Here is a 20384-nt window from a genome sequence, read left to right as displayed (position 1 = left end):
TACACTTTTCGACAAGGAAACTGTCGAAGATCTCGTCGAGCCAAAAAGAGAGCATGTTCTCTTTTTCCTCGACGGGAATGGAGAAAATTGGCTTGCCGAGATCCTCGACAGCCTAACAAGGAACTCGACGAGGAAAACGATGTGTTTCGCCCGTCGAGTTCCTCGGTCGTGTGTACGAGGCTTAATAATGGATCAATTAGGTCTCAAGTGTGTATAAAAAGAACACCAGTACACTAGACCTTCTCAACTGCAACTAGACCTCTGCAAACATGCCTCAGGCCCCGTACACACGTCCGAGAAACTGGACGAGCAAAACACATCGTTTTGCTCGTCGAGTTTCTTGTGAAGCCGCCGAGGATCTCGGCGAGCCAACATTCCTCATTGAACAACGAGGAAATAGAGAACATGTTCTCCATTTGGCTCGACGAGGAACTCGTCGGCTTCCTCGGCCGAAAGTGTACACACGCCGGGTTTCTCGGCAGAATTCAGCTCCGATCGAGTTTCTGGCTGAATTCTGCCGAGAAACTCGGTCGTGTGTACGGGGCCTAAGATTCACCCGGAGACTAAAGTGTTGATTATCAAGAGGCTGAAGACCAGATCCACTGCTGATGTGGCAGACACCTTCAATGTATCTCAGCGTCAAGTTCAGAGGATCAAAAAAAAAGATTTGAAGAGACTGGAGACGTTTTGGACAAGGCCAGGTAAGGCCGACCCCGCAAGACAACTGCTCTAGAGGACCGTTTGTTGGCTCGAAAATCCAAGGCCAGCCCATTTTCCACTGCAGCAGAGCTTCACGAGACCTGGTCACCTGAAGTCCCTGTGTCAACCAGAGCAGTTTGTCAGATTCTGTCTCAAAATGGCCTCCACGGTCGAATCAGTGCCCATAAGCCAGCACTAAACAAAAGACTATTGAAACACCGTGTGGCATTTGTCAAGGGCCACAGCCTGCTAAAAGGATGGACTCTGGAAAAGTGGCAGAAGGTGGATTTTTCAGATGAATCTTCTGTTGAATTACACCACAGTCGCCGCAAATATTGCAGGAGACCTACTGGAACCCGCATGGAGCCGAGATTTGCCCAGAAAACAGTGAAGTTTTGTGGAGGCAAAATCATGGTCTGGGGTTACATCCATTATGGGGGTGTGCGATAGATCTGCAGGGTGGAAGGCAACATCAATAGTCTAAAATACCAAGAAATCTTAGCTACCTCTTATATTCCCAACCATAAAAAAGGCCAAATTTTGCAGCAGGATGGTGCTCCATCGCATACTTCCATCTCCACATCAAAGTTCCTTAAGGCGAAGAAGATCAAGATGCTCCAGGATTGGCCAGCCCAGTAACCAGACATGAACATCATTGAGCATATGAGGTGTAGGATGAAAGAGGAAGCATGGAAGACGAAACCAAAGAATATTGATGAACTCTGGGAGGCATGCAAGACTTTCTTTGCTATTCCTGATGACTTCATCAATAAATTGTATGAATCCTTGCCAAACCGCATGGGTGCTGTCCTTCAAGCTCATGGAAGTCATACAAGATATTAAACTTGGATCTCACAGCACCACTACTTAATATGCTGACATATTTTTGGATTTTCAGTAAAGTTGTTCAATTTCTGTATAGGCAACAAAACTTTTGTCTTGCCAAAATGTGACCTTTCTGTCTTGATTAAATGATAAATCTTTTTTCAGTGAAACTAATTTATTTTAGTGCATTAAACATCATTTGGGAGGGCTTTAGCTTTTCATATGAGCTATTTCTAACACCAATTGTTTAATTAAAAGTCAGGTTAATAGCAGGAGTTTCTACAAAATAGAGAAGCGACAAGACTTTTGTCAGGGACTGTATACCTATACAACAACATATACCTATACAACAACATATACCTATACAACAACATATACCTATACCTATACAACAACATATACCTATACAACAACATATAACTATACAACAACATATAACTATACAACAACATATACCTATACAACAACATATAACTATACAACAACATATACCTATACAACAACATATACCTATACAACAACATATAACTATACAACAACATATACCTATACAACAACATATAACTATACAACAACATATAACTATACAACAACACATAACTATACAACAACATATACCTATACAACAACACATAACTATACAACAACATATAACTATACAACAACATATACCTATACAACAACACATAACTATACAACAACACATACCTATACAACAACACATAACTATACAACAACATATAACTATACAACAACATATAACTATACAACAACATATACCTATACAACAACATATAACTATACAACAACACATAACTATACAACAACATATACATATACAACAACACATAACTATACAACAACATATAACTATACAACAACATATAACTATACAACAACACATAACTATACAACAACATATACCTATACAACAACACATAACTATACAACAACATATAACTATACAACAACATATAACTATACAACAACACATAACTATACAACAACATATAACTATACAACAACACATAACTATACAACAACATATACCTATACAACAACACATTATACAACAACATATAACTATACAACAACATATAACTATACAACAACATATAACTATACAACAACACATAACTATACAATAACATATACCTATACAACAACATATACCTATACCTATACAACAACATATACCTATACAACAACATATACCTATACAACAACATATAACTATACAACAACATATAACTATACAACAACATATACCTATACAACAACACATAACTATACAACAACATATAACTATACAACAACACATAACTATACAACAACATATACCTATACAACAACACATAACTATACAACAACATATAACTATACAACAACATATAACTATACAACAACACATAACTATACAACAACATATACCTATACAACAACACATAACTATACAACAACACATAACTATACAACAACATATAACTATACAACAACACATAACTATACAACAACATATAACTATACAACAACACATAACTATACAACAACATATAACAATACAACAACATATACCTATACAACAACATATAACTATACAACAACATATAACTATACAACAACACATAACTATACAACAACACATAACTATACAACAACATATAACTATACAACAACATATAACTATACAACAACATAGATTTAATAGCGTCAGGTGGTCTTATGGTTGGAATCAAATGTTCGACGCAACAAAAAAAAGATGAATTTAATTCTTCATGGATCAGTCATCCCTTTTGGATGGAAATTATTGTTTATGGATTGTGTCTTGGAAACTTTCCAGATAGGCAATCCCTATCTTAATATTGATCAGTGTTTTAAAATTATTAATACTATTCTACATTAGGAAACAGACAACTAGAGATACCCATCATCTTTACAAATAATAGACATATGCATTCATTTTTGTCCAAATTCAAAATACTTGATTCCTGCATCAACACAGTCAGTGTCGATAGGGAACCCATCCCACTGAGCCATTGTGTTCTCCCTGCAGGGTGGCATAGGAAGATGCCCCCGCCGGGAGAACACAGTGATTACTGCTAGCAGCTATAATAGCCGCTAGCAATAATCACATATACAATCTGTCTGGTTGTACCCAAGTTAATTGATCAATCAACTTGGGTACATTCAGCCTGCCCATATGTGGTTTGAATCTCGGCCTATTCACTGGACCAGCTGAGATTCGAACTGTCAATGGCCGACGTTATTATTTTTTATTTTTCCCTTTTCTTCCTTTTTTTTTTTTCTTTTTCTTTTTCTTTTCTCTTCCCCTTCCTTTCCCTTTCCCTTTTTTTATATATTATCTTTTTATTTATATAATTTATACAAGTTAAACAACATTATTACAAAATAGGCGTCTCCACCTTTTAGTTTAGTTACTATATCATTCCATGTTAAACATAAAACCCCTCATCCCAACCCCCCCCCCCCCATCCCCCCTCTCTCTCTATCTCTCCCCCTGCCTCCATTTCTCACTAGGCTTAGTCAGGGCCGTCCTAATAGCATCCTGGGCAAAGTAATGCTCTGGGGCCCCTGCAACGATGACAGTGCAGGTAAACAGACATCAGGTAGGTAGGAGGCAGCCTGCCTCCCCTGTGTATCTATCACTCAGTACCATCATGGGGCCCCCAATTTTAGGGCAGCATGGGCTCAAGGACCAGTTGCTTTGGGGAAAGTGCAAGGCCCCCCCATGCAGCTGGGGCCCCTGGGCAGTGCCCAGGTGTTCCCTCTCATTAAGACAGCCCTAGGCTTAGTCGTTTATAAATCCTATTATATACTCCAACCTCTTATTCCAGGGCTCTATCCTCCCCCGTTCCCCCCATGTCCCCTGATACTCCAATATCATCATGTGGTCACGGCTTTAGTATGATGCCAACGACATTGGCTGCAGAATGAAATGCATTTATATATTTAAAAAAATAACATTTCACATCTGTAACTATTGTTTGATGCATTCAATTTCCAAAAGATGTGATTCTTAATTATACAGATTACAGGGTTACATTGCTACATGCATGGCCAGCACCATAAAACCTACAACTGTCTCTTTTAAGATAAAGGTCTTAACTAGTAAAATTATTAATTCTTTTTTTTTATTATTTCTTTTTTTTTAGCCGGCAAAGCTTACCGAAGCCTTTAAATACTTTGTCCAGGGCATGGGCTACAGTAAGTAATGTTTTTATTAAAAAAATATATATATATATTTGTAGTCATGTATTTAATTTTTTTATCTATGTTTGAAGGAGATTGTTCTAAAGCTGAATTCCAGGCCGACATTAACTTGAACTTTATCAAATGTTTTGTTTATTTGTGAGTCCAACCTTATTAGAAACTATGGGCCAGATTCACAGAAGAAATACGCCGGAGTATCTACTGATACTCCGGCGTATTTTCAAATTTGCTGTGTCATATCTTAATTTGTGATTCAGAAACAAGATACGACGGCATTTGGCTAAGATCCGACAGGCTTACGGCTTCGTACGCCTTCGGATCTTAGGATGCAATACTTCGGCCGCCGCTGGGTGGAGTTCGCGTCGTTTTCCAGCGTTGGGTATGCAAATGAGCTTTTACGGCGATCCACGAAGGTACTCGCGTGCGTTACGTCGTCGCTAGTCATTTTTTCCCGTCGCAAAGTTAAGCCTGCTTTTTCATGGCTTAACTTTAGACCAGCCATGTTAAAGTATGGGCGTCGTTCCCGCGTCGAATTTCAATTTTTTTTTTCCTATGACGTCCGGGAATACGTTCTGCACGTCGCCGTTCAAAAAACACGTCGGGGCGCCGTAATTTCGCGCAAAGCACGACGGGAAATTTCCAAACGGAGCATGCACAGAACGTTCGGCGCGGGAGCGCGCCTAATTTAAATGGTACACGCCCCATTTGAATTAGGCGGGGTTGCGCCGGACGGCTTTACGTTACACCGCCGTAAGTTTACACGCAAGTGCTTTGTGAATCAGGCACTTGCGCTGAAAACTTGCGGCCGTGTAACGTAAAGACGATACGTTACGCCACCGGATTTGTACCTGAATCTGGCCCTATACATTCTTGGTTAGGATAACGTGGTTGAAAAACCCTCCATACACCCAGTGAAGTGGGCGGCCCCAGGGGATGAGATGACAGAGATGAAACAAATCATCCTACATAAGTAGTACCTGTTTATCTTCTGTCTTTTCTTCTTGACTATTGAGGCTGCCAATCAGCTGGAGGTCCCTCCCCGTCACCATTTTTCTCATGGTGTCAGGAAAACTTGTCAGTAGTGACTTGTGCTGATAGCAGAGGAACGAGGCATCAGACAGAAATGACACTCTTAACTGAGACAAGGACACACTTTGTTCATATTTCATGTCTGAGGATTACCACCACTTTAACTACATGCCGACCAGCCGCCGCAGTTCTACGGCGGCAGGTCGGCTCTCTTGCGCGAGAGCACGTAGTATAACGAAGCGGCCTGATTCGCTCCTGACTCCCGTTCCTCGCTCCCGCGCGCGAGCCTGGCGGTCGCTATCACCGCCGGGCAGCCGCAATCGCTCGTTACAGAGCGGGGACCGGGAGCTGTGTGTGTAAACACACAGCTCCCGGGCCTGTCAGGGGAGAAATGCATGACAATGTATGAACAGCGATCAGTCATTTCCCCTAGTCAGTCCACTCCCCCTTCAGTTAGAACACACCCAGGGAATATACTTAACCCCTTCCCCGCCCCCTAGTGTTAACCCCTTCCCTGCCAGTGGCATTTTTATAGTAATCCAATGCATTTTTATAGCACTGATTGCTATAAAAATGACAATGGTCCCAAAATTAGTCAAAAGTGTCCGCAGTGTCCGCCATAATGTCGCAGTACCGAAAAAAAATCGCTGATCGCCGCCATTACTAGTAAAAAAAAAATATTAATAAAAATGGCATAAAACTACCCCCTATTTTGTAAACGCTATAACTTTTGCGCAAACCAATCAAACGCTTATTGCGTTTTTTTTTTTTTTTTTACGAAAAATTTGTAGAAGAATACGTATCGGCCTAAACTGAGGAAAACATTTTTTTTTATATATTTTTGGGGGATATTTATTATGGTAAAAAGTAAAAAATATTCTTTTTTTTTTTCAAAATTGTCGCTCTATTTTTGTTTATAGCGTAAAAACGGCAGAGGTGATCAAATATGGGGACATGGTGCTTTGAGGGGTCACAGACCCCCAAAGCATCCTCCCAATGTTTAGGGCATGTGGCCTGGTACGGTTCAGGAGGGGGGCGCTCTCTGTCCCCCCTCTTTTCTGCGGCCTGCCAGGTTGCGTGCTCGGATAAGGGGTCTGGTGTGGATTTTTGGTGGAACTCCTCGCCATTTTTTTTTAAAATTTGGGGTGGAGTTCCCCTTAAAATCCACACCAGACCTGAAGGGTCTGGAATGGTTATTTGGGGGGAACCCCACGTCATTTTGTTTTAAATTGACGGCGGGGTTCCCCTTAATATCCATACCAGAAATGAAGGGCCTGGTAATTGAATTTGGGGGGACCCCTACGCTTTTTTTTCTTTTTTTATGAATGACTTTTTCGGGAGCCGACAATTCATTATAGCCGCGAGTGATTTTAAATGACTTTTTTTTTTTTGCACGGGAAACATGCGCTATTTCACAGGCATACTATACCCCCCCCCCCCAGGTACAAAATTTAAAGTAATATTTCACTTTTATTGTTTCACTTTTAGCATTATTAAATTCACTTCTTCGAAAAAACGGCCATTTTTAAAACTTTTTTTTGCATTGATACATGTCCCCTGGGGCAGGACCCAGGTCCTCAAATACTTTTTAGGACAATAACTTGCATATTAGCCTTTAAAATTAGCACTTTAGATTTCTAAAACGTGCGAACCGAACGGGGGGGTGTTCGGCTCATTCCTACCCAGCAGCCAGCATCAGGTGGCAACTGATTACTGGGATTTTCTGGCTGCTAGGAGACACCTGCTGGTGGACACTGGAATTGCAACCTTCCGCTCTGGGAAGCACAGTGCCACCAGCAGATGATCCAGGTCCTGACTCAATGTTGACATAATGGGGCAGATCCTCAAAGAAATTACACCGGCGTATCTCTTGATACGCCGCGTAATTTCAAATTTTGCGCGTCGTATCTTTGTTTTGGTATCCACAAAACAAGATACGACGGCATCTGGGTTAGATCCGACAGGCGGTCGCCTTAGTACGCCGTCGGATCTTAGATGCAATTTTTCAGCGGCCGCTAGGTGGCGTTTCCGTCGTATTCCGCGGCGAGTATGCAAATTAGCTATTTCAGACGATCCACGAACGTACGAACGGCCTTCGCATTTTTTTACGTCGTTTCCGTTCGGCTTTTTCCGGCGTATAGTTAAAGCTGCTATATGGTGGCGTTCTCAATGTTAAGTATGGCCGTCGTTCCCGCGTATATATTTTGAAAATGTTACATCGTTTGCGTAAGTCGTCCGTGAATGGGGCTGGACGCCATTTACGTTCACGTCGAAAACAATGACGTCCTTGCGACGTCATTTGGAGCAATGCACCCTGGGAGTTTTTACGGACGGCGCATGCGCCGTTCGTTCGGTGCGGGGACGCGCTTCATTTAAATGAAACACGCCCCCTACCCGCCGAATTTGAATTCCGCGCCCTTACGCCGCGAGAGATACACTACGCCGCCGTAACTTACGGCGCAAATTCGTTGAGGATTCAAACCAAAGCCAAGTAAGTTACAGCGGCGTAGCGTATCTTACATACGCTGCGCCCGGCGCAGATGTATGTGGATCTGCCCCAATATCTCTGAATGTGTACTTACTGAAAATTCATATGAATTTAATAGAATAAGTGTTGAAAGCCAATAATTTGTATGACCTGCTGAATTAGATTTCTGTACTGCTGAGGACATCTGGGTTGAGTATGTGATTTTCATTAAGAGTTACATTTTAAAATCTCTTTCACAGTGCCCGCAGCCAGCATGACTAGGCTGATGAGATCCCGAACAAACTCTGGCGCCAGCGTCTCCTCCATGGATGGAAATAGGAGCCGGTCTCACACCAACGAGGGCTCACGCAGCCGCTCCCACACCGGGGAAGGCAATCGCAGCCGAGCGCAGACAGGAGAAGGGAACCGGGGACGCTCTCACACGGACACCAAAATGGACGACCTCAACAATGTTAAATCCATGGAGGTTTCCTGTTAAACCCCAACCTCCCCCCCTCCCCCCTTTCCCACCGGGCTCAATTTGCACCGATGAAACCTAATCTGCCAACTGTACATATTAACCTGACTTTAACCAATGGGAGGTCTCAGGCCACCGAGAGGTTAAGTTTTATGTTCACTCTTATAAACAGAGCTATGAGGACCAAAGATTGTTTTGAAAGGCAGTCACCCCACATACTAGCCATTAGTAGCCACCACGCTCATTCCATTAAGTTTTTTTTATTTTACCCTGTGGTGTTGCCCCAAAAAATATATTGATATTTGAGATGTAAGTTTTTTCATTGCACAAAAAAAATGGTTTAGAACCTTTGCCAGGTTGTCTGTGGCAGAAGGAGTCAGGAAGAAAGGGAATAATCCCACCAATGGGGTACAAACGGTAGCAAAAACACGACAACATTCTAATAATTTTCCATTCTATGCAAAGTAAATTGTAACAGCTTTTGATTAATTTTAAAGGAGGACTGCTGTCATTAGAAAATGTATCAGGACACTTTCAAAAAATATTGTCACATTTGCACTGTATTTTTTATTTTGTTTTTTTGTCTTCTTTTTTTTTTCTCTCTAAGACGGAATTACTTCTTCATTCTCACTTTTATAGATTTAATTTTGGGATCACGCTGTCACACTTTTTTTTTTTTTTATTAGCTAGGCCAGCCGTTGCCAGCAAGAGGACTTTAGAGCTGTGACAGGCTGGAAAAAAGGGGTAACAAAATAATAAAAATTAAAAAAATATAACAAAATAATTTCTTTCAAAAGCAAAAAAGGATTTAGGCAATAGTTTAATTACAGTACTAGATTTGGGGGCAGATCCGCAGATCTGCTCCGGCGCAGCGTATGAGAGATACGCTACGCCGCTGTAACTTACTTTTTGTTGCTTTCGAATCCAGAAAGAATTTGCGCCGTAAGTTACGGCGGCGTAGTGTATCTCTTGCGGCGAGTAGGGGGGCGTGTTTCATTTAAATGAAGCGCGTCCCCGCGCCGAACGAACTGCGCATGCGCCGTCCCTAAATTTCCCGCCGTGCATTGCGCTAAATGACGTCGCAAGGACGTCATTGGTTTTGACCTGGACGTAAATTACGTCCATCCCGATTCACGAACGACTTACGCAAAAAAAAAAAATTCAAATGAAACGCGGGAACGACGGCCATACTTAACATGGCAAGTCTAACTATACGCCGCAAAAAAGCAGCTTTAACTATACGCCGGAAAAAGCCGACTAGAGACGACGTAAGAGAATGCAACGGCCGCTCGTACGTTCGTGGATCGTCGGAAATAGCTAATTTGCATACTCGACGCGGGAAACGACGAGAACTCCACCCAGCGGACGCCGAAGTATTGCATCTAAGATCCGAAGGCGTACGAAGCCATACGCCTGTCGGACCTAACCCAGATGCCGTCGTAGCTTGGTTTGAGGATTCAAACCAAAGATACGACGCGGGAAATTTGAAAGTACGCCGGCATATCAGTAGATACGTCGGCGTACTCTCTTTGTGGATCTTCCCCTTTGTGTTTAACTTTGATGCCATTAGACTCCGATAGATGTAAGACACACAATAGGCTGCAGGGCGCGATATATCGCAAAAAAGTGTAAATATGCAATTAAAATATTTATAAAAGTGTTGTTCATTTAAAATCTATTTTGATAGTTTATAAATAGTAGAAAACAAAATAGTTTTTACGATAACCACTGACTTCTGGCTGTTTCCTATATAATTATAATATATAATTTTTTTCTTTTCCTTAAAATTTTGAAGTTATTTTTGTTTTTGATTGCAGATTTTCTAGGCTTTTCAGTTTATTAAAGCAACAAAAAAAAAAATTTTTTTTTCCTTCCAAAAATTTGAAACATATAATGGAAATGTTAAAATTATTATTAAATAATGATATAATATTCAGATCAAGAAAAAGCAAGTTTGTAGTTTGAATACTAAGATGATATATTTTGGTTGCCATTTCCTATTGAGAAAAAGATAAAATGAGCTTTGGTGCTGATGATAATCTGTTTAATAAACAATATCTTTAACTGTTAATTGCTGCTAATTATTATTGTGATTTTTTTTTTATGTAATCCTTGTCACCTGGAAGTAACAAAACAAACATAAATAAAATATATCAAATTGTTGAATACCTTTTAAGATAACTGAAACTCTTCTATATTATTTTTTTGATAAATTAATGTTTTATCGCTGCAAAATACTTCTAATCATTGCTTATTATTTTGTAAATGTGTTGATTTGAAAACCTTTAGCCCCGTCTTCTATGTTACTCAATAGTATCCAGTGTTCTATATTTTGTTTTTTGTTTTTTCAATGTGTTTTGGAGCAGAAAATACTGTGATTTCTAGCTTTGTCGAGGCTGAAGGAGCACATTGTGTATACACAATTGGGATCATTGTATTTATTAAAGAACAATAAACTGGTAACTTTGCACTGGGGTGTCTCTGAGTTTCTCTGTCATGCGATTCGCAGGATAAAGTCGCCTTTGTTTATTTTTAGAAATGCACTGGGCTAGATTCAGATAGATTAGCGGATCTTTAGATCCGCGTAATCTATCTGATTTACAATCCGCCGGCGCAAATTTAAGAGGCTAGTGCAGTATTCAGAAAGCACTTACCTCGAAACTTGCGCCGGCGGATCGTAAATCCCCTGGCGGAATTCAAATTCCGCGGCTAGGGGGAGTGTAGTATTTAAATCAGGCGCGTCCCGCCCCGATTTAAATGCGCATGCGCCGGCTAAATTTCCCAGCGTGCATTGCTCCCAATGACGTCGCTAGGACGTCATTGGTTTTGTCGTGAACGTAAATTACGTCCATCCGTATTCGCGACCGACTTACGCAAACGACATAAAAATTCAAAACTCTGCGCGGGAACGACGACCATACTTAACATAGGATACGCCGCATATAGCAGGGGTAACTATCCGCCGGAAAAAGCCGAATGCAAACGACGTAAAAAAAAAGCGGCGGGCGTTCGTTTCTGAATCGGCGGATCTCCTCATTTGCATATTCGTCGCGTATACAAATGGAGGCGCCCACCTAGCGGTCGGCGGGAGATTGCAGCCTAAGATCCGACGGTGTAAGTCACTTACACCTGTCGGATCTAAGGGAGATCTATGCGTAACTGATTCTTATGAATCAGTCGCATAGATCCGACTGTCGGATCTCAGAGATACGACGGCGTATCAGGGGATACGCCGTCGTATCTCTATCTGAATCTCCCCCAGTGTGTTCTATTTTTAGTTTAAGATTACAGTTTACCTATACCCCTTTTTTTTTAGCTCCGAATACATTGGGAAAAGGGGGGACCTCTCCCCTATCTGGGGCTCCATTAGAGAGATTTCCCCTAAGGCAGCCCATACATGAATCATTTGTTTTTTTTGTTCAACTAGCGGGTTGAATAAAAAAATAAAAATAAATACTTGATTCCTCCATCCACACACTCGATGCAGATGGGGGAATCACTCCCGTTGAAGTATTCTATTCTGAAAATAGGGAGACAAACAGCTGTCAGAGTACATTGATCAGGGCTGCCAGCTATAGCTGCCTTTGAGACCAACTTCCAGTAGCTACCCTGAAGAAGCCACGTGGGTTAGTGGCGTAACCCGTAGGGTGGAGCCAAGTGACGTCACCTCCGGTCTGAGAGAGTAATGTCACGAGCCCCTCGAGATCTCCAAAAATGATTCTTAAAGCAAAGGTTCACCCTAATAACATGTATATCTGACCAACTCCCTAATGTTCGTAACAAGTACTGTCCGCAATTAGTTTTTTATGCTGTACGTACCTTGTAATCCATTATTTCAATCTACTTCTCCCCGCGGGAGTAGGCGTTTTTATGCCTAGGGGGATTGTCATCTGGGAGGTCGCCCAGATGATTGACATCTGTTCCCCTCGGCGGATAAGGCCCCGCCCCCTGTATTGCGTAGGCGCGCGCGAGTTACGGGGTTTCCGAAAGAAGCCGAACATGCAGAGCGCAGGCGCCGTATAGAGCCGACTCACATCTCTGCACGTTCGGCTTCTTTCGGAAACCCCGTAACTCGTGCACGCCTACGCAATACGGGGGGCGGGGCCTTATCCGCCGGGGGGAACAGACGTCAATCATCTGGGCGACCTCCCAGATGACAATCCCCCTAGGCATAGGAACGCCTACTCCCGCGGGGAGAAGTAGATTGAAAAAATGGATTACAAGGTACATACAGCATAAAAAATAAAAAAATTGCGGACAGTACTTGTTACGAATATAAGGGAGTTGGTCAGATATACATGTTTTTAGGGTGAATCTCCACTTTAATCAGAGAACACGTCATTACAGCAGAAAGGAACGTTTCGGAGCCATGCAGGACCCCTTCATCGGGCATGAATGATGAAGGGGTCCTGCATGGCTCTGAAACTATGCTTTCTGTTGTAATGATGTGATCGCTGATTAAAGCATAATTTAGCAAACAAGTTAAGGAGTCCAATGCTGTGGGTTTAACCACTTCCTATCTGGGCCAATTCTGGCACTTCGCTCCTACATGTAAAAATCATCATTTTTGTGCTTGAAAATTACATAGAACCCCCCAAACATTATGTATGTTTTTTTTTAGCAGAGACCCTAGAGAGAATACAATGGCGGTGGTTGCAACTTTTTATCTCGCACGATATTTGCTCAGCAATTTTTTTAACACTTTTCATGGTTTTAAAAAAAAATATTAAAGTTATCCCAATTTTTTTGCATAATGTGAAAGATGATGTTAAGCCAAGTAAATAGATACCTAAAATTTCACCCTTCAAAATTGCACACGCTTGTGGAATGTCGCCAAACCTAAAAATCCTCATAGGCGACGCTTTAATTTTTTTTACTGGTTACATGTTTGGAGTTACAGAGGAGGTCTAGGGCTGGAATTATTGTTACTCACATTGATACCTCACATGTGTAGTTTGAACACAGTTTTCATATGTGGGCGGGACTTACGTATGCGTTCGCTTCTGCGTGCGAGCACATGGGGACAGGGGTGCTTTAAATTTTATTTTGGATTTTTTTATTGTTAATTGTACTTTTCTTTTTTTCGTTTTATTTTAAATACTTATCTGAGCCCCATCTTTGTCCAGCGATGTGCACAAGTGCATCAGCCGTCCGAGTCTCTCCTTCCGGATTGGCTGAGACACAGCAGCAGGGCCATTGGCTAGCCAATCAGGAGACAGAGGGGGCAGGGCGAACCGTGGCTTTATGTCTGAATGGACACACGGAACTGTGGCTAGGCTCGGGTGCCCCCATTGCAAGCTGCTCACTGTTGGGGCACTCAACAAGAGGGAGGGGCCAGGAGCGCCGAGGAGGGACCCGAGAAGAGGAGGCGCAAAAACCACTTCTCCTCTGTGCTAGTGGTTTTGCACAGAGTGGCCCCAATCCTCCTCTTCTCGCATCCCTCAGTGGCGCTCCTGGCTCATCCTTGTCTTGAGTGCCCCATTGGAGAGCTGCTCTTCCTTTGAGGCACTCGTGCGGGCACGCTCCCGTGTCCTACTGCTGCGACCATTGACACAGACAGCAGGCCTCGGCCCCCCCACTCCCGCTTCATTGGATTTGATTGACAGAAGTTGATAGATCCAGTGATTTATATCCAGTGTTAATGCCTTTTAGACCTGTATATTTATTTCTATGGGTGCTATTTATACATACCCGAGCCCCATCTCAATCCAGCGATGTTCATGAGAACAGTGGCTCTACCGGGTCTTTCTCTCCTTATTGGCTCACACAGCAGCAGGAGCCATTTGCTCCTGCTGCTGTCAATCACAGGCAGTGAGACAATGAGGAGAGAGCAAGAGGGAGGGACCAGTCATGCTTTGTGTGTGTGAATGGACACACAAAGCAGGGCTCGGGAGCAAGCCTGCTTAAGTGCCCCTATAGCAAGAGGCTTGCTAATGGGGGCACTCGGCAGGGGAGAAACAACATCACAAAAATTAGTTGGAGCTTTGCGGATACGTGTGTTTAGATCAGGGGTTGACAACCTCGGCTCTCCAGCTGTGGTGAAGGTAAGTCCCATGAGACATTGCAAGACCCTGAAAATGAAAGGCATGACTCCTAGAGGCAGAGGCATGATGGGATTTGTAGTTTCATCACAGCTGGAGGTTGCCTACTACTGGTTTAGAAGGTGATTTTAGAGAAAATGTCTCTGGGTCATATCAAAGCAATGGGGAGGTAAAAATCTCCCAGCTGTGGTGAAGGTAAGTCCTATGAGACATTGCAAGACCCTGAAAATGAAAGGCATGACTCCTAGAGGCAGAGGCATGATGGGATTTGTAGTTTCATCACAGCTGGAGGTTGCCTACTACTGGTTTAGAAGGTGATTTTAGAGAAAATGTCTCTGGGTCATATCAAAGCAATGGGGAGGTAAAAATCTCCCAGCTGTGGTGAAGGTAAGTCCCATGAGACATTGCAAGACCCTGAAAATGAAAGGCATGACTCCTAGAGGCAGAGGCATGATGGGATTTGTAGTTTCATCACAGCTGGAGGTTGCCTACTACTGGTTTAGAAGGTGATTTTAGAGAAAATGTCTCTGGGTCATATCAAAGCAATGGGGAGGTATTATTTAACAGGCATTAGTTGTGTTGTCTTTCCATCCACTGTTAACCTTCTCAGTTTGCCACCACTTTCAGATTTTTATTTTGTCTTCCCAAAGTCCTCCACTAACAAGCTAAGTACATTTTTTAATAAAACCATTCCATATTCATGACATACCTCATTTTAATCAATGAGTCTCTGTGCTTCTCTATGCAACACATGTAGATCATTGCTCATGGGGGGGGGGGGCTTCAGGATTAATCCTGAAAACATCACACCCTGAGACCTCATCCCTGATGCAAGCTGTGAACTGGCACCTGGAGGGGGAGTTTTTCAACATGCTTTGATGAATGGGTCTTAGTCAGGAGGAATGGGCATTCTAAGACAGGCTTTATTTTTTTATGCAGACAATGCTGAGCCTCCGTGATCAAAATAATTGAAATCAAGTGAATGCAAGGGGGGGGGGGGGGGGCAGTCAGGCAGGGAAGGAAAGAGCTATATGATGCTGGGTGTCCTCCAGCCAGGAAATTAAGTAGACTTTATCCAACTTGCTCTGGCCTTCTAAAGCAGTTTCAGGACAGGAGAGTATTTACTCTGCATCTTTTAAGGTTCTTTGCTGTAAAAGCAAGGAAGCTTTAAAACCTCTGTTATATATTAATGCTTTACTAAACAAAACATGCTGCACATACAATTGTAGGAAAAACTATTCACAGTGAAACAAGGAAAAACGCATATATGGAGTCCGTGTGCCGCGCACCCCGAAAATGCAAAAACAAAAATGGGAAGGTCCCCCAGTGGGGTTTTTTAGCGGCATGATGTTCTCAATAAATAATGCCGGGTACAGACGAGAGGATTGATCCGCGGATACGGTCCGCCGGACCGTATCCGCGGATAAATCCTCTCGAGGATTTCCGCGGATTTGGATCCGATGGAGTGTACTCACCATCAGATCGAAATCCGCGCCGAAATCCCATCACGATGACGTGTCGCGCCGTCGCCGCGATGATGACACGGCGACGTGCGCGACGCTGTCATATAAGGATACCCACGCATGCGTCGAATCATTACGACGCATGCGAGGGAGGGAATCGGACGGATCGATCAGGTGAGTCTGTACAGACCACCGGATCGATCCGCTGAAGCCGATTCCAGCGGATAGATTTCTTAGCATGCTAAGAAATTTTTATCTGCTGGAAATCGGTCTGGCCGAAAAAAATCAGCGGAAAAAGATCCGCTGGGATGTACACACCAGCGGATCTATCCGCTGGAACTGATCCGCAGATCAATTCCAGCGCATAGATCCTCTCGTGTGTACGGGGCCTTAGAGTGGTTGGATGATATTGAAGTTAAAATCTTTACTTGGTTTCAACATTAAATTACAATAAAATGTACAACATGGTTGGAGCATTTGTAAAATAGTGTAGATAATATACATATAGTACACTCTGATTATACATGAATATAAAAATAACAGTGGCAAAAATCAATAACAATACAATACATGTTACATCGTGATTCAATTGGTTTCCGTATGAGCACCCCGGCGCGTTTCGACCTAAACTGTCACGGTCTTCTTCAGGGGAATTGTACTCTGATAGATATAATTAGAAAAATTATTAAAGTTACATCCCTCTAACAAAAATGTTTAACATCTGCTGAGAGAATATTGTTGAAATTATATTTACCACTCAAGGGTTAATGAATTAACATGTAATCAGAGATGGTTGGTGAGAAGTAAAAATGATCCGAAGACCCCCATAACAAGAAAAACTATTCACAGTATACAAAGTTTCGCAAAATATGCATGCAATATACACGTGCACAAGCTATCTATCCTTCCCAGCAAAATTAGCATGGATGCAAGAGGGATACACTAAAAAGTTACTTGGACTGTAGATTTATTTTTATCCCCCAAGTAACATTCCTTTTTCCAGTCTTTCTTTATGATGTGGTCATCATCCAGGCTCACTCCCATAATTTTTTCTTGCTTCTTGGAGTCTTTTGTTCCCTCCCCCTACTTCGTGTCAACAGCATTTCCTGTTGCCACAGCATCATGATCTAGCCCAACAAGTTAATTAGCAAATAAATAGATAAATCCCAGCTACTACTTATATTTATGCTACAAAAATCACTAAAATAGCCATAGCAAATACACCAGTCCAACAAGTTAATTAGCATATGAATAGGAAAAGCCCAGCTTCTACATATATATGTGTAGCACTACCCCTGTAGGAGCTGCTGGATTAGATTTGGGCCTTGCACATTACCTCAACATTCGTTGTCTAGGGGAAGAAAGTCTGTAACTCCAATGTCCACACAAGTTGTAAAATCTTTAGCTGTTAGGTTTTATTTTTCTTATAACTTGCAAGAAGGAAGAAGGATGGAGGAGCAGGGGAAGGTTCAGGCGCATATTACAGATCACTGGGGAAAACTTCTAAGTTCCAAAAAAGTCACTCACCACTTCCTCTCGAGTGGGTATTGCTCACCCGGATAGGCCCCTCTCACCTGGCCTAGCAACTGGAATGATGCACAAACAATGATCAGTAACAGTCTCTGCTACAGACTGGTTGCAGGCAAAAGTGAACAGTCCGGAATCCTCTGACACAGGATTTGGTACCCGGATATCCAGCCTTACAGTATTAGAGCCTTTAATCCGACCCGGCGAAACTGTAGGGTAACATGGATTGTAGATCATTCCTTAATAGAGTCACCAGGCCTATCCCGAGTCATCAGCCTTCCGCTTGGTCCCATCTTAGGCAGGTCCTCCCCTGGTTTCCTCCATTAAGTAGCTTCCTCTCGTGAGACGGACAGCTCAGGATCACTTAAAATCATAGGCCCCAGTCAGGATGACTGGGCCTACTTGGTAGAAGTACAGCCTCGGGTCAACAAGGCCATCACGGACCTCGAGCCAGGAGGGCCTTGAGGCAGAGCCTCACAACATGGCGTCTGTCCCTTAAGTATCCTTCCTCAGCATGCCCAGCGGGGAGACCACTCCCACTGGGCTGCTCCCGAGAAAAGACACCCAATGCACTGTAGCCTGCCTGAGTTCCAACATTGGCCAGTGGTGGCAGAGTGGGAAAATCCCTCCAAGCATAGCCACAGCCAGAACAGAGGCTGATTTTGTATCAATCATCAAAGTCTGAGCCAATTATCAGCTCAGACACCCACTAAATTTAACATAGCGCCTGGTCATCAGGAGCAGGGCACTACATATGCTACAAAAATCACTAAAATAGCCATAGCAACTGAACCAGTCCAACAAGTTAATTAGCTTATAAATAGGAAAAGCCTAGCTTCTACTTATATTTATGCTACAAAATCACTAAAATAGCCATAGCAACACAAAGTGATGCCTGTACAACTGTGCAAGACTGAAGGTAAGGCTGGAGATCAGCTTTAATCAAGAACATAATTTATATTTGCTGAAAACATAGCTATTCATGTCTTCTTTTGGGGTTTGAATTGGGTAATGCTGGGAAAGTCTCATGCCAAGCATTATGTTTATCAGAAGATCATACTGTAATCATGAACATATTACTGAGATCAGAGAAAGGATTAAAAGTCACATAGCAAGCTCTGTTGTGGAAATTCTGTGTAAGAAATAAACTTTTCATCTCCGGAGAACAATCTAATTTCTTTAAATAAACAATCGCCCACCATAACCGCCGCTTACCATTCTTGATAATTAATGACAGTGTAAATAATTCATATCGCTTTGGGAAATCCTGTTTTTAGAAGAAGCCTTTATCGACTATTAAAATTTATAAAGCGTAGGCGTTCGTATTTTAAAATAACGCAAGCCAGTGTTAACACAAAAAAGAAAAAAATACACAGGGCGTATTTGGGGTGTTAAAGGGCCATTATTTTTGCATATAATATTATAGATAAATATTTATTCTAGATAAATAGTTCTGCACCGTTTTTTTTTTCTATGGCTGAATTTTATTATTAGTTAGTTCCATTACTTAGGCCTGGTTCACACCTATGCATTTTTTAGTGCGTTTTCAGTTTCGCAGAAACACACTACAGTCCATTTAACATGGTTTCCTATGGGTCATGTTCACATCTATACATTTTATGGAAAGGACCAGGGACTTTTTTCTGGTTTTTGGTTTCGTAGAGTTTAATGGATCAAAAACGTGTATTGAAAAATGCAAAATGCAGCTGGAACAGGGCTTGAGTGCTGCAAGAATGCATGGGAATGGCGTTCCTGTACTTTTTCCACAGCAGAAACAGTTTCCATTAGGAGACATGTCCTGCAGGACTGGCCTGGGAAGTATGCAAGCTGAGTGGCAGGCAGTGGCGTACAAATCAGGGTGTGGGGGGCAGTCCGCCCCAGGTGCCACATTTGGGGGGGTGTCAGTCCGGCACGGCTGGGCATCATGTCTATGAGGTGAAAGCTGCTGCAGTAGCTGGGCTGCTCCTTCAGCCCGGCTGCCTATTCGGATCATCAGTCGGTGCCGAGGTGGGAAGAAAATACCTAGCTGCCCCATGAACATGAAGGGAAAGGAGCTACAATGAATCCCATTGCCTGATGCTGCATGTAGAGGAATTGATTTTTCCATATTCCTTCTGCAGCCGCTGAATGCCTGCAAGAGGGAGAGGAGGAGAATCAGGCACTCAGCGGCTGCAGGAGGAATATGGAAAAATCAATTCCTCTATATGGAGCAGCCCCCGCCACTCCTCCTATACTAACTTATTTTTCTGCCCCCCCCCCCCAGTGCTCTCCCATTCTCCCCCAGCGCTCTTCATTTTCCCCCCAGTGCTCTCTGCCCCCCTCTGCTATGGTCTCCAGTTCTCCCCCAGTGATCTTCAGCTCCGCCAGTGGTCTCTGCCCCCCATTCTCTCCACCCCCCTGGTTCTACCTGCCCCTCCGGTGCTCTCTAACCCCCATGCTCTCCGACCCCCCTGGTGCTCTCCAGCTCCCCTGCAATGCTCTCCAGCCCCCCAATGCTCTCCAGCCCCCCAATGCTCTCCAGCCCCTCTTTGGCTCCTCCAGTGCTCTGTGCTCCCCTTGTGCTCTCTGGCCCCACTAGTGCTCTTCTATCATGTCCACAGTCTCTGACCATCTCTTGTATCATG

At 42.9% G+C, this 20384-nt stretch overlaps 1 protein-coding gene across 2 annotated transcripts in view; it reads left to right on the top strand.

Moving 5' to 3' along the window:
• Positions 1 to 9533, top strand: part of NDRG1 (N-myc downstream regulated 1) — a 121038-nt gene extending 111505 nt beyond the window's left edge. For both annotated transcript variants that reach the window (XM_040354994.1, XM_040354995.1), the window contains 2 exons: positions 4698 to 4749; positions 8512 to 9533. In XM_040354994.1, the coding sequence (XP_040210928.1) occupies positions 4698 to 4749; positions 8512 to 8750 (291 nt within the window). In that variant the 3' untranslated portion in view covers positions 8751 to 9533. The remainder of the gene's footprint in view (positions 1 to 4697; positions 4750 to 8511) is intronic.
• Positions 9534 to 20384: the final 10851 nt, after the last annotated feature.

This window comes from Rana temporaria, chromosome 5 (assembly GCF_905171775.1).
Source record: "Rana temporaria chromosome 5, aRanTem1.1, whole genome shotgun sequence".
Lineage (NCBI taxonomy): Eukaryota > Metazoa > Chordata > Amphibia > Anura > Ranidae > Rana > Rana temporaria.
Note: the sequence above shows the minus strand (reverse complement) of the source record. Positions and strands in the feature narration are given on the sequence as shown.